This window comes from Dendrobates tinctorius, unplaced genomic scaffold (genome assembly GCF_039654945.1).
Source record: "Dendrobates tinctorius isolate UK_male_01 unplaced genomic scaffold, ASM3965494v1 ptg000143l, whole genome shotgun sequence".
NCBI classification, from domain to species: Eukaryota; Metazoa; Chordata; class Amphibia; order Anura; family Dendrobatidae; genus Dendrobates; species Dendrobates tinctorius.
In genome coordinates, this window is record NW_027361810.1 from 10,162,035 (window position 1) to 10,174,448 (window position 12,414).

Below are 12,414 nucleotides of genomic sequence, written 5' to 3' on the forward strand. Positions count from 1 at the left end.
GATAGCTTAATTTCTATATGCAATTTTTTTTGGGAAACCGTATTGGTTTTTTTTTATATTTTTTTTATTATTGAAAGGTTTTTTTTTCATTTTTATGAGTATTTTTGGGTTTTTGTTATGCTTGTGGTTTTAGTGTGGTTTTTTTATTATATTTACAGCAACGTTTTTTTTTTTGTTTTTTTTTTGTTTTTGAAAAGGGATTGAAAATGTTTTTTCGGTTTCTTTAATGTATTTTATGTGTTTTTTGGTGGGTTTTTTTTAAATAGCATGGCTTGGTATTTTTATTTTTTTTTTAATATTTTCTGCAATGTGTATTTTGCTGGGTTTTTTTTTTTTTGGTATTTGAAAGGCATTAAAATAACCGAAAAAAACATTTTCAATGCCTTTCAAAAAGCAAAAAAAAAAAAATCCAGCAAAGTACACATTGCAGAAAATATTAAAAAAAAAACAAGCCATGCTATGAAAAAAAACACACCAAAAAAAATGTTGAAAATGTTTTTTCGGTTATTTTAATGTATTTTGTGTGGGGGGTTTTTTGGTGTGTTTTTTTTTAATAGCATGGCTTGTTTGTTTTTTTTATATTTTCTGCAACGTACTTTGCTGGATTTTTTGGGTATATGTAATTTATTTGTATTTTATTTTCATTCATGCATTTATTTTTATATTTCAATGTATCAAAATTTTTTTTCTTTATTTTCTAGGCTCCACTGCGGGAGGAGGAGCTCGCCCTGGACAATGACGAGCTCATTCGTCTAGTCCAGGAGCGAGTTCCGTTGTGGGACACCCGTCACCAGCTGCACTCGGACAGCGTGGTGATCCGGCGGCTCTGGAACCAGGTGGCCGAATCGCTGATGGATGGCTGGGACAACGCGACTGCCAGGGTCCGCAAGGAGTTTCGTAAGTATTTCACTGCAGTGTGATGCAGCAGTGATCTTGGCCGTGATCACACAACTTGGTGTGATGCTATTAACCCCATGGAGTTTCTAGCATCACACACAGTTAGGTGATCACAGCCTCCAGCGCATTGTCTTTAATTTTTTTTTTTTTGTGTGTTTTATTGTTTCCCTACAGTGAACAAAGTCAGAACCCGTTGGCGCTCGATGAAGGACCGCTTCAACAGGGATATCCGCCAGGAGAGAGAGGTTCGCAGTGGTGCTGCGTCAAGGACCGGCACGAAATACCGGTATCATCGTGCCATGGCCTTTTTAAGACCGGTCCTTGCCTCCCGAACGTAAGTATATTCTAGTTGTATTGTGTTTTATTCTGTGCTTTTCAATTCCACAGGACTTGGCGATTTTTATGCTATGGTACTAATTTCTTTCTTATATTTTCACAGCACCTGGAGCAGCACCCTGCAACCTGGCTCCGAAGCGGTCCTTCATCCAGCTGCCACGGACCCCTCCCAGCCATCCATCAGCGACGAAGCACCTTGCAGGTCTGGACCACAGTCATCTGGAGACCAGGAAGCTGGTCGCTCAGGTGTTCCCCTGTCCCTGGTCTCTGCCACTGGTTTTGCGGGCACTTCCCGCCAGCAGCGGCAGAGGGCCTCGGACAGGCCTGCCATGCCCGAGTTCGTTCAGTTGAGCTCGGTCTTTCAGAGTAGCCTCAAGGCACTCTCTGATAGACTTGATAGCGGGTTCCTCCTTTTGGACCAACGCTTCAAGTCTATCGAGGGTCGCCTTGAGCGCCTGGAAGCCGACCTCGCCAGACCAGCCCAGCATTTTTACACACAGATAGCTCGGGACTTGGCGGAACACCTTACCCCTGAACTCCAGTTAACTGTCATGCAGGCCTGCAACAATGCTTATATGCAGGCTATGCAGCAGACTCGGTATATGCAGCAGTCAGCGGTGGCATTTCCACCAGTGCCACCGTTGACTCGTTATACTGCAATACCGACATCTGCTGCATATCACTGCACGGCCACCACTGTTCCAAGCTTCGCCGGACCACTGCATACCACCCCAAGTCCGAGTGCAGCTGGACTGTCACCCGCCATCTCCATGCCAAGCGCTGCTCCTGCCTGGCCCACCACTGCTGCCGCCACCACCACAGGATGGCCCGTCACCACCCCTGTCTTCAGCGCCACCAGCACGAGGACCACCCCTGCCTGGACTGCCACCGCCACCACCACGGAGCATCAGCAGACGGGGGACCCGCACTCGATATTTGCGGCACCGACCATAACCTCCACCAGCATGCAGCACGATCCTGGCAGGCGGTCCCCAACCACCATGCGGTCCCCCAGCTCCAGGCGGTCACACAGGTCATGGGGGTCCAGTATGTCCTCCGGCACAAGACGGGAAGGCAGCCGCCGAAATCGGAGGGAAAACAGCAGGAGGTCTCTCACCCTCCCTCCTCCCTCACCTCCCACTTCCCAAATTTCCTTACCTCGCCTCCCTTCTCCCACTTCTTTAATTCCTCCCTCCCCTCTAACCACAACCTCCACCAGCCATTCCTCATCCCTCCACACCCCCCAATTTCCACCATCCTAAATAAAAAAAATTGTTAATTTTTTTTCATAAAAATGTTTGGTTATTTTGTGTTTCATCACCTGCACACACAGCGCCTTACACTTTGTGTTTGTGACACCACATAGCTCCAGTACTGACACGTTTCTTGTGTCATTCTTGGAGCTATGTGATGTGACAAACACAAATATATGACTTGTATTTTCATCCACCAGTCTCTTCTGTCTGTTGGTATTGGTCAGAATGATGGTGGAGGGTACAAGGCATATATATTCTCAACTTGCAGGTATCATAAAGACTGATTTGAGGATGGTATTTTATTATTTTATTTTATTTATGAAGTCAGGATGCTTTTTTTTTTTTGGGGCATCATCACTTCATGACACCAGGCCAGGGAATGGTAGAAGTTGTAAACCTTTCTCATCTCTCCAGTCTGCATGCAAGAGTGGAGATAGTACAACCAAAATATTTAACATGACATGGTCAGTTATCAACCAGAGTGAAGGATGCTAACATTTATTAACAAACATATTTATACCATTTGGTCCTGCCATGCTACACGACCCACATCGGTTACGAAGAAATCCGCAAATTTGTCCCTCATTTGGGCAACTTCCACTGAAGACCGAAGAGGGTGCTGATTATAATCAGGCAAAGGGTTGGCAGCAGGTTCGTCCATATCAAAGTTCGGTGGCTCCTTTGCCATTACAAAGTTGTGCAGAACCACGCATGCCTTCACAACCTCGTCCACAGTTTCCATTTTCAGGTTGATGGCGGTGCTAAGAATTCTCCATCTGCCCACTAAAATGCCAAAGGCGCACTCTACAGTCCAGCGTGCCCTTGTCAGCCTGTAATTGAAAATTTTCTTGGTGTGGTCCAAGGCACGGCTGGAGTACGGCTTTAGCAGGTTCTGGCAAATCTGAAATGCCTCATCCCCAACTAAAACAAATGGCAGTGGTGGAGCATCAGTTTGGGGAAGAGGCTGTGCCTGTGGAAAATTAAAATGGTTGCTGTACAACCTCCGGCCCATATTGGAGTTCTTGAAAGTGTGCGAGTCGTTGCTCCTTCCGAAAGCCCCAATGTCCACCGCCACAAACCGGGAGTCAGCATCCGCTATCGCCATAAGGACTGTGGAAAAGTACCTCTTATAATTGAAGAACTCGGAGCCACTTCTTGCTGGTTTCGTGATTCGGATGTGCTTCCCATCCACGGCTCCTAGGCAGTTTGGAAAATTGCAGAGTTCCCAAAATTTTTCAGCTATTTGAAGCCACTTTTCGGTGGTGGGTAAGGGCAGATACTCCGGACAGAGAACTTCACACAGAGCCCTGCAGGTGTCGGCAACTATCCTGGATAAAGTGGAGATTCCCAGCCGGTACTGGAAATGCAGGGATGACAGACTCTCTCCAGTTGCCAGGAACCTGTCAATAAAAAAAAAAAAAAAAAAAAAATTATATTTCTGTCTAGGGTATAAATAAAAACCCTGGAAATCAAAAGTACATGGCATATCTGTTTTGCATGATTTTTAAATAAAATATAGCAGAAAAACATTTTGCAAAGAATTTTGATTAGTAAATGAGAAAATCCAATGAGAAAAAAAAATTAGGGAAAAAAAAAGGTTCACTAAAAATGAAGCAACAAAATATTACCCCAAAAAAAACAAAAACATTTTTTAAAAATCCAAATTAATTTAGGCACAACATTACACTCCATAAGGTGACGAGCAGTTTCAGTAAAAATGATGCAAAAAATTATTAACCAAAAACCAAAAATGTTAAAAAAAATAATTTATAAAAAACCCAAACAATTTAGGCACAACATTACATACCATAAGGTGCCGAACAGTTTCTCTAAAAATGATGCAAACAAATATTACCCAAAAAAATTTTTTTATAAAAAAAAAAAAAAAAACCACCAAAAATTTAAAAAAATAAATAAATAAATAAATTTAGGCAAAAAATTACATACCGTAAGGTGACCAGGAGCCTTTCTTCCGGAGGAATGGCACGCCGAAGCTGAGTGTCCCGTCTCCGGATGATACCTTCGACCATACCCAGCAAGTCCATGAAGCTCTCCTGGGACATCCGGATATAGTCTCCAAATTTCTGCGGGTTGACCTGGAGCTCGGTGTACAGCGTGTGATACGCTCCACGGCTTTCCCGGACTTCTATTATCGGATGCCTCCAAAAGCGACGCCGCTGCCGTCTCTGGTGTCTCTCCCTCTCCCGCTGGCAAGCAAAGGCATACGCCTGAGACATCGCGATGTCAAGATCAAGCTTGAAACGGAAATTATCCATACGCATATCCATCATATCCACTGGCAAAGCAGCAAAATGTGAGGAATTCTGCTGTACAAGGTCTATATAAAGACACTCCCACTGTTGGCCCATTTGTCCCATTGGTGAACTCTCTCTTGTTTGTTAAAAACAGTTTTTGAAATAAATACACCTAAAAACGCATGCGCGTGAAAAACGCATGCGCAAGCCAAAAACGCATGAAAAACGCAAGCAACGCTGCGTTTTTTTAACGCATCAGCGTTCGCTTGCCGTAAAGAAAAACGCAGCGTTGCTTGCGTTTTTCATGCGTTTTTCATGCGCACGATGCGCTGCGCAAAAAAGCGCCAATGTGAAACTAGCCTAAGCGTTGCATTCTGCCATCTCTAGCGGTCCCATTAAGAATGAAGCAGATGTGCGTATGATCGACCACCGCTCCATTCTCGGGGGATTTTAGAGTCCCTTTTCTAGGGATTGGTGGAGTTCCCAGTGGTCAGACCCCCATCAAATTTTCAGACATGAATACCCATTTCAACAATACTGTAGTATTGTAAAAATCTGTGTAACTAGTGATGAGTCAGTGCCATACGAGGAGATCCAGACCAGCAATAACCACAGGACACAATGGCATCGGCTCGCTTTATAATCAAGGAACACTAAACATAGACCATAGGCTTGTTTCACACATCTGTTTGTGTCCATCAGTCAAAATCCGCCGTTTTGCAAAAAAAAAAACGGATCCGCCATTTTTCTTGGCGCATCCGGTTTTTTTTCCCCATTGAGTTGCATTACCGGCGGATCTTGACGGATGGCCATCCGTTTGATCCGTTTTTTTGCGGATCCGCCCAAATTTTGACGTCCAAACGGACCATGCAACGTTTTTTCGGGCGGCCGGATCCGCATTTCTCACTGCGCATGCCCGAAAGACTTCACTCAGCCGCAAATTTAACCCTAAACTCTGTTCTGGCGGCTGAAAAATTCTCTCTCTCTCCTCTCTCTCGCTCCTTCCCCAGGCAGTGGTTCCTTTAAAATTCTTTCTTTGACGGATCCGTTAAAATAACGGTCCGGTGCCAAGCGTTGTGGTCAGTACAGGAACGGATCCGTTATCCGCCATTTTAGTGGATTTTGGCTGACCAAAAAAACTGATGTGTGAAACAGGCCTTAAAGAACAGCAATATTCAATTCTTTTGTTTGATCACTTCTTCTCTCATATGATCATAAAAAAAATCAGAGATCTATTAAAGAAAAACCTCATCCTAATGTGTCCTAGGAGATCAGTGTTGTCTCTCCTCTGAATTGTCCTGTGTCTGGCTGTAAAGCAACTAGCTGCAGCAGGAGCCTCTCCCCTTTTTTTTGCTGTGTGTAATAGTACAGAAAGCAATACAAGTTCCTGTTTACTTGTATCCTTATAAATTAGATCTTCAATCTCTTTCCAGAAAAACTGGATAACAACCAACATGGCTTCCATCAAATCCTCCACAGGACTTCCAGAGTCCTACATAGAAGCTGTCGTACGCAGCCAAATTAGGCTGGGTTCACATCGCGTTAGGTGGCATCCGTTTAAAGCATCCGTTACTAAGTGGCACTAATGCTATGTAACGGATGCATTAACGCACCCATTGCCAGCCATTATCGTAGTGCATCCTAACAAATTCGAATGCGGTCTACCACGTTTTCGGGTACGTTAGGTCTAACGCACAGCGAATGGAGGACGCGTTTGCTGTCCATAGACCTCCATTACTAACATCTGCCGACCTTGCGTTAGCGCATGCGTTAACGTGATGGAAGACAAAAGTTGATTTTGGCCATCAGCGTTAGCTCATCTGTTTAACGGATCCGTTAAATGGATGGCACTAACGCGATGTGAACCTAGCCTTATAGCTTCATTACAGTCAGAGATATTTTAGGGCTCCCAAAGAAATCTACGGGGCCAAACGATAGTTTATGGGCTCCTACTCATACATAATTTCCTGGCGGCTCCAGGAAAAAATGGAAGACCGACTGGACTCTTGGAAAAGTTTGTAAGTCCGAAGCTTTCTGTAAAGCAGCTTATCTGGAAGGTTCTTTGAGCCCTAGGATCTCGGGGAGGCATTGAGGGCGAGGAGATCTGGCATGGAGGGGTTTGACCTGTAAGTGTGGCATGACCGGGACCAAATGTTCAGGCGGTGTTGTGCTCTCCAGAAGTTGCCAAGCGCGTACCAATTCTCTGCCCATGATTTCACCCTGTGATTACCGTAAAACCTGCAAAATTGCTTGTACATCCATACCACGTGGGCAACACGTGGCGCAGCTTCTGCAGCAGTACCACAATGTGCCATGTGCAGGGCGCTGCCATCTGGCCAATTTAAGCATTGGCATGAGCCCTGGAGGCCATATTGGTCGTCACACAGATTTCCCAGAAAATATATTTCCAAACACATTGTAAGAAAGAAGAACAAGACCCATATTTATGTACCTGTCATTGCTATTTTGGGAGTAAATATCGCCATGATTCGCCCATAATCCGCCCCCTTGTGAAAGAAAAAGCTACAAAACCTAAAATAACAGCATCATTACTTCTAGTCAGTGCGGAGCGACCACAGGACAAGCGCGGTGGTTTCTGACCATGTGTTACCAGATGCAAGAAGAACTTGGCGGTTTCTGTGTTTTTTTGCTATTTCCGCAGGTGACGTCTCAAAATAAATGTTATTATTTTTAAGGAGCTGCTGTCGCTCAGTCACGTCGCCCTTCCAAGACACTATAACAATTTTTTAAGACTTCCCTGCGCAAACATTGAGAAATCGTGAAGGCGTTATTTTTGCAGTGATATACTCAGTGCTTCCTTTACGAAAATTGCAACTCCAGGTTTAACAATGTAAAATGTAATGTCTTTTCCTCTAGTCACAGCCAGAGCTGCACTCAGAATTTTTCTTGAAATGAGCAATAATTTATATCTACTCTGTCTGCTACTTAGCATGAGGTTTATCTCAGCAAATAATGTAAAGTGATTACAGTCTGCCATAATCTGATAACTGATGAGGCGATGGAATGAAATAGGAGACTTTATAATGGCTGGAGGGTGTATGATGACAACAATGTTGACACAGGAGGGTATGTGATGACATTGGAGGGTATATGATGACAACAGTGACTACACAGAAGGGTATACAGTGACACAGGAGGGTACGTGATGACGCAGGAAGGTACGTGATGACGCAGGAGGGTACGTGATGACAAGTGACTACACAGGAGGGTACGTGATGACGCAGGAGGGTACGTGATGACGCAGGAGGGTACGTGATGACAAGTGACTACACAGAAGGGTATACAGTGACACAGGAGGGTACGTGATGACGCAGGAGGGTATGTGATGACACAGGAGGGTACGTGATGACGCAGGAGGGTACGTGATGACGCAGGAGGGTACGTGATGAAGCGAGTGATGATAAAGGAGGGTATATGATCACAAAGGAGGGGATGTGATGTGTGATGATACAGAAAGATAAGATGACATAGGAGGGGATATGATCACATCAGACAGTGAATTATGACATTGGAGGTTATACAATGACAAGAGGGTATATGATGACACAGGAGGGAATATGAGACAGGCGGCTGTAGCTTCCACCACAATGATAGATCTTTCGGTGAGATCTTGGTGCTGGATCTCTGTGATCACCTTACTGCTGGTGATCTTGCTGTTACACGGCTCTTATCAACAACATCCATGAACAGCTTTCATTTCATTGTACAATTTTGAACCCTTGTAAATGTCATTGTTCATTGACCGCAAGTAGAGATCCTGAAATAATGAGGAATGGAAACAGAAATATATTGGAAATCTTCTATAAATTGTGTCCCCTTGGCTTATTAATAATCAGCCAGTAAATCGGTGGCACTGGAGGGACGAGGCTTCCATGACTTCTGAGCTGCGCTGACGTCTGCGCTTTCAGGGAGGGGAGCGGCAGCGCGGTTCAGGTGACGGACTTGTGTGACCTGGCGACACGAGACGCTGTATCACATGACACTGGAGGAGCGTGTCACCTCCGCATATATTATGGTTAATTGCCCTGAACCTGCAATAAGAGCAGTAGATCAAAGGCTCTCCCTCTGCAGAAGTCCTAATCACTTTTTGATTTTTTGATTAATTTCTTTTTAACTACACATTTTGGATAAAAAGAATTATCACATTGACAAAATATTCGATACAATGTTCAAAAGACGTGTCGACCGCAGGGCAAATGGAAATTCATTTTTTGGCTTTGTGCCAATGTGTTTTTTTTTTTTTTCCTGGTTTGGGAAGTGACATGCTATGATCTGGAAAGAAGCTTTTACTGTAGGCAAAGGAAGCAAAATATAGGATGAGCGCCAGGAAAACGTACAGCGGTGGCAGCCATCTTGGTCACGTGCACTATATAACCGCAGATATTTTCCCCAATCTATTGCTTGTTAGAAATAAGATGCTAAACACCATGTACTGTACTGTATACCATGTACTGTGCTCCTCTATACAGGGTCACAATAACAGTGCTGTATACCATGTACTGTGCTCCTCTATACAGGGTCACAATAACAGTGCCGTATACCATGTACTGTGCTCCTCTATGCAGGGTCACAATAACAGTGCCGTATACCATGTACTGTGCTCCTCTATACAGGGTCACAATAACAGTGCCGTATACCATGTACTGTGCTCCTCTATACAGGGTCACAATAACAGTGCCGTATACCATGTACTGTGCTCCTCTATACAGGGTCACAATAACAGTGCCGTATACCATGTACTGTGCTCCTCTATACAGGGTCACAATAACAGTGCCGTATACCATGTACTGTGCTCCTCTATACAGGGTCACAATAACAGTGCCGTATACCATGTACTGTGCTCCTCTATACAGGGTCACAATAACAGTGCCGTATACCATGTACTGTGCTCCTCTATACAGGGTCACAATAACAGTGCCGTATACCATGTACTGTGCTCCTCTATACAGGGTCACAATAACAGTGCTGTATACCATGTACTGTGCTCCTCTATACAGGGTCACAATAACAGTGCTGTATACCATGTACTGTGCTCCTCTATACAGGGTCACAATAACAGTGCTGTATACCATGTACTGTGCTCCTCTATACAGGGTCACAATAACAGTGCCGTATACCATGTACTGTGCCCCTCTATACAGGGTCACAATAACAGTGCCGTATACCATGTACTGTGCTCCTCTATACAGGGTCACAATAACAGTGCTGTATACCATGTACTGTGCTCCTCTATACAGGGTCACAATAACAGTGCCGTATACCATGTACTGTGCTCCTCTATACAGGGTCACAATAACAGTGCCGTATACCATGTACTGTGCTCCTCTATACAGGGTCACAATAACAGTGCCGTATACCATGTACTGTGCTCCTCTATACAGGGTCATAATACCAGTGCCGTATACCATGTACTGTGCTCCCCTATACAGGGTCTCCATAACAGTGTCGTATACCATGTACTGTGCTCCCCTATACAGGGTCTCCATAACAGTGCCGTATACCATGTACTGTACTCCTCTATACAGGGTCACAATACCAGTGCCGTATACCATGTACTGTGCTCCCCTATACAGGGTCTCCATAACAGTGCCGTATACCATGTACTGTGCTCCTCTATACAGGGTCACAATAACAGTGCCGTATACCATGTACTGTGCTCCTCTATACAGGGTCACAATACCAGTGCCATATACCATGTACTGTGCTCCTCTATACAGGGTCACAATAACAGTGCCGTATACCATGTACTGTGCTCCTCTATACAGGGTCACAATACCAGTGCCGTATACCATGTACTGTGCTCCCCTATACAGGGTCTCCATAACAGTGCCGTATACCATGTACTGTGCTCCTCTATACAGGGTCACAATACCAGTGCCGTATACCATGTACTGTGCTCCTCTATACAGGGTCACAATAACAGTGCCGTATACCATGTACTGTGCTCCTCTATACAGGGTCACAATAACAGTGCCGTATACCATGTACTGTGCTCCTCTATACAGGGTCACAATAACAGTGCCTTATACCATGTACTGTGCTCCTCTATACAGGGTCACAATAACAGTGCCGTATACCATGTACTGTGCTCCTCTATACAGGGTCACAATAACAGTGCCGTATACCATGTACTGTGCTCCTCTATACAGGGTCACAATAACAGTGCCGTATACCGTGTACTGTGCTCCTCTATACAGGGCCACAATAACAGTGCCGTATACCATGTACTGTGCTCCTCTATACAGGGTCACAATAACAGTGCCGTATACCATGTACTGTGCTCCTCTATACAGAGTCACAATAACAGTGCCGTATGCCATGTACTGTGCTCCTCTATACAGGGCCACAATAACAGTGCCGTATACCATGTACTGTGCTCCTCTATACAGGGCCACAATAACAGTGCCGTATACCATGTACTGTGCTCCTCTATACAGGGTCACAATAACAGTGCCGTATACCATGTACTGTGCTCCTCTATACAGGGTCACAATACCAGTGCTGTATACCATGTACTGTGCTCCTCTATACAGGGTCACAATAACAGTGCCGTATACCGTGTACTGTGCTCCTCTATACAGGGTCACAATAACAGTGCCGTATACCATGTACTGTGCTCCTCTATACAGGGTCACAATAACAGTGCCATATACCATGTACTGTGCTCCTCTATACAGGGTCACAATAACAGTGCCGTATACCATGTACTGTGCTCCTCTATACAGGGTCACAATACCAGTGCCGTATACCGTGTACTGTGCTCCTCTATACAGGGTCACAATAACAGTGCCGTATACCGTGTACTGTGCTCCTCTATACAGGGCCACAATAACAGTGCCGTATACCATGTACTGTGCTCCTCTATACAGGGTCACAATAACAGTGCCGTATACCATGTACTGTGCTCCTCTATACAGGGTCACAATACCAGTGCCGTATACCATGTACTGTGCTCCTCTATACAGGGTCACAATAACAGTGCCGTATACCGTGTACTGTGCTCCTCTATACAGGGCCACAATAACAGTGCCGTATACCATGTACTGTGCTCCTCTATACAGGGTCACAATAACAGTGCCGTATACCATGTACTGTGCTCCTCTATACAGGGTCACAATAACAGTGCCGTATACCATGTACTGTGCTCCTCTATACAGGGCCGTATACCATGTACTGTGCTCCTCTATACAGGGTCACAATACCAGTGCCGTATACCATGTACTGTGCTCCTCTATACAGGGCAACAATAACAGTGCCGTATACCATGTACTGTGCTCCTCTATACAGGGTCACAATACCAGTGCCGTATACCATGTACTGTGCTCCTCTATACAGGGTCACAATAACAGTGCCGTATACCATGTACTGTACTCCTCTATACAGGGCCACAATAACAGTGCCGTATACCATGTACTGTGCTCCTCTATACAGGGTCACAATACCAGTGCCGTATACCATGTACTGTGCTCCTCTATACAGGGCCACAATAACAGTGCCGTATACCATGTACTGTGCTCCTCTATACAGGGTCACAATACCAGTGCCGTATACCATGTACTGTGCTCCTCTATACAGGGTCACAATAACAGTGCCGTATACCATGTACTGTACTCCTCTATACAGGGTCACAATAACAGTGCCCTATACCA

At 44.9% G+C, this 12,414-nt stretch overlaps 2 protein-coding genes across 3 annotated transcripts in view; one reads left to right on the plus strand and one right to left on the minus strand.

Annotated features, from left to right (window-relative positions):
- The window catches only part of IHH (Indian hedgehog signaling molecule), an 89,747-nt gene that overhangs the window by 50,606 nt on the left and 26,727 nt on the right, over window positions 1-12,414 (minus strand). The gene's annotated exons all lie outside the window — the stretch shown is intronic.
- On the plus strand, window positions 1,072-3,286 carry LOC141049218 (uncharacterized). The gene is made up of 2 exons (XM_073545423.1): window positions 1,072-1,231; window positions 1,337-3,286. The coding sequence occupies exons 1-2, from the start codon at window positions 1,101-1,103 to the stop codon at window positions 2,493-2,495; spliced, it is 1,290 nt and encodes a 429-aa protein (XP_073401524.1). The 5' UTR covers window positions 1,072-1,100; the 3' UTR covers window positions 2,496-3,286.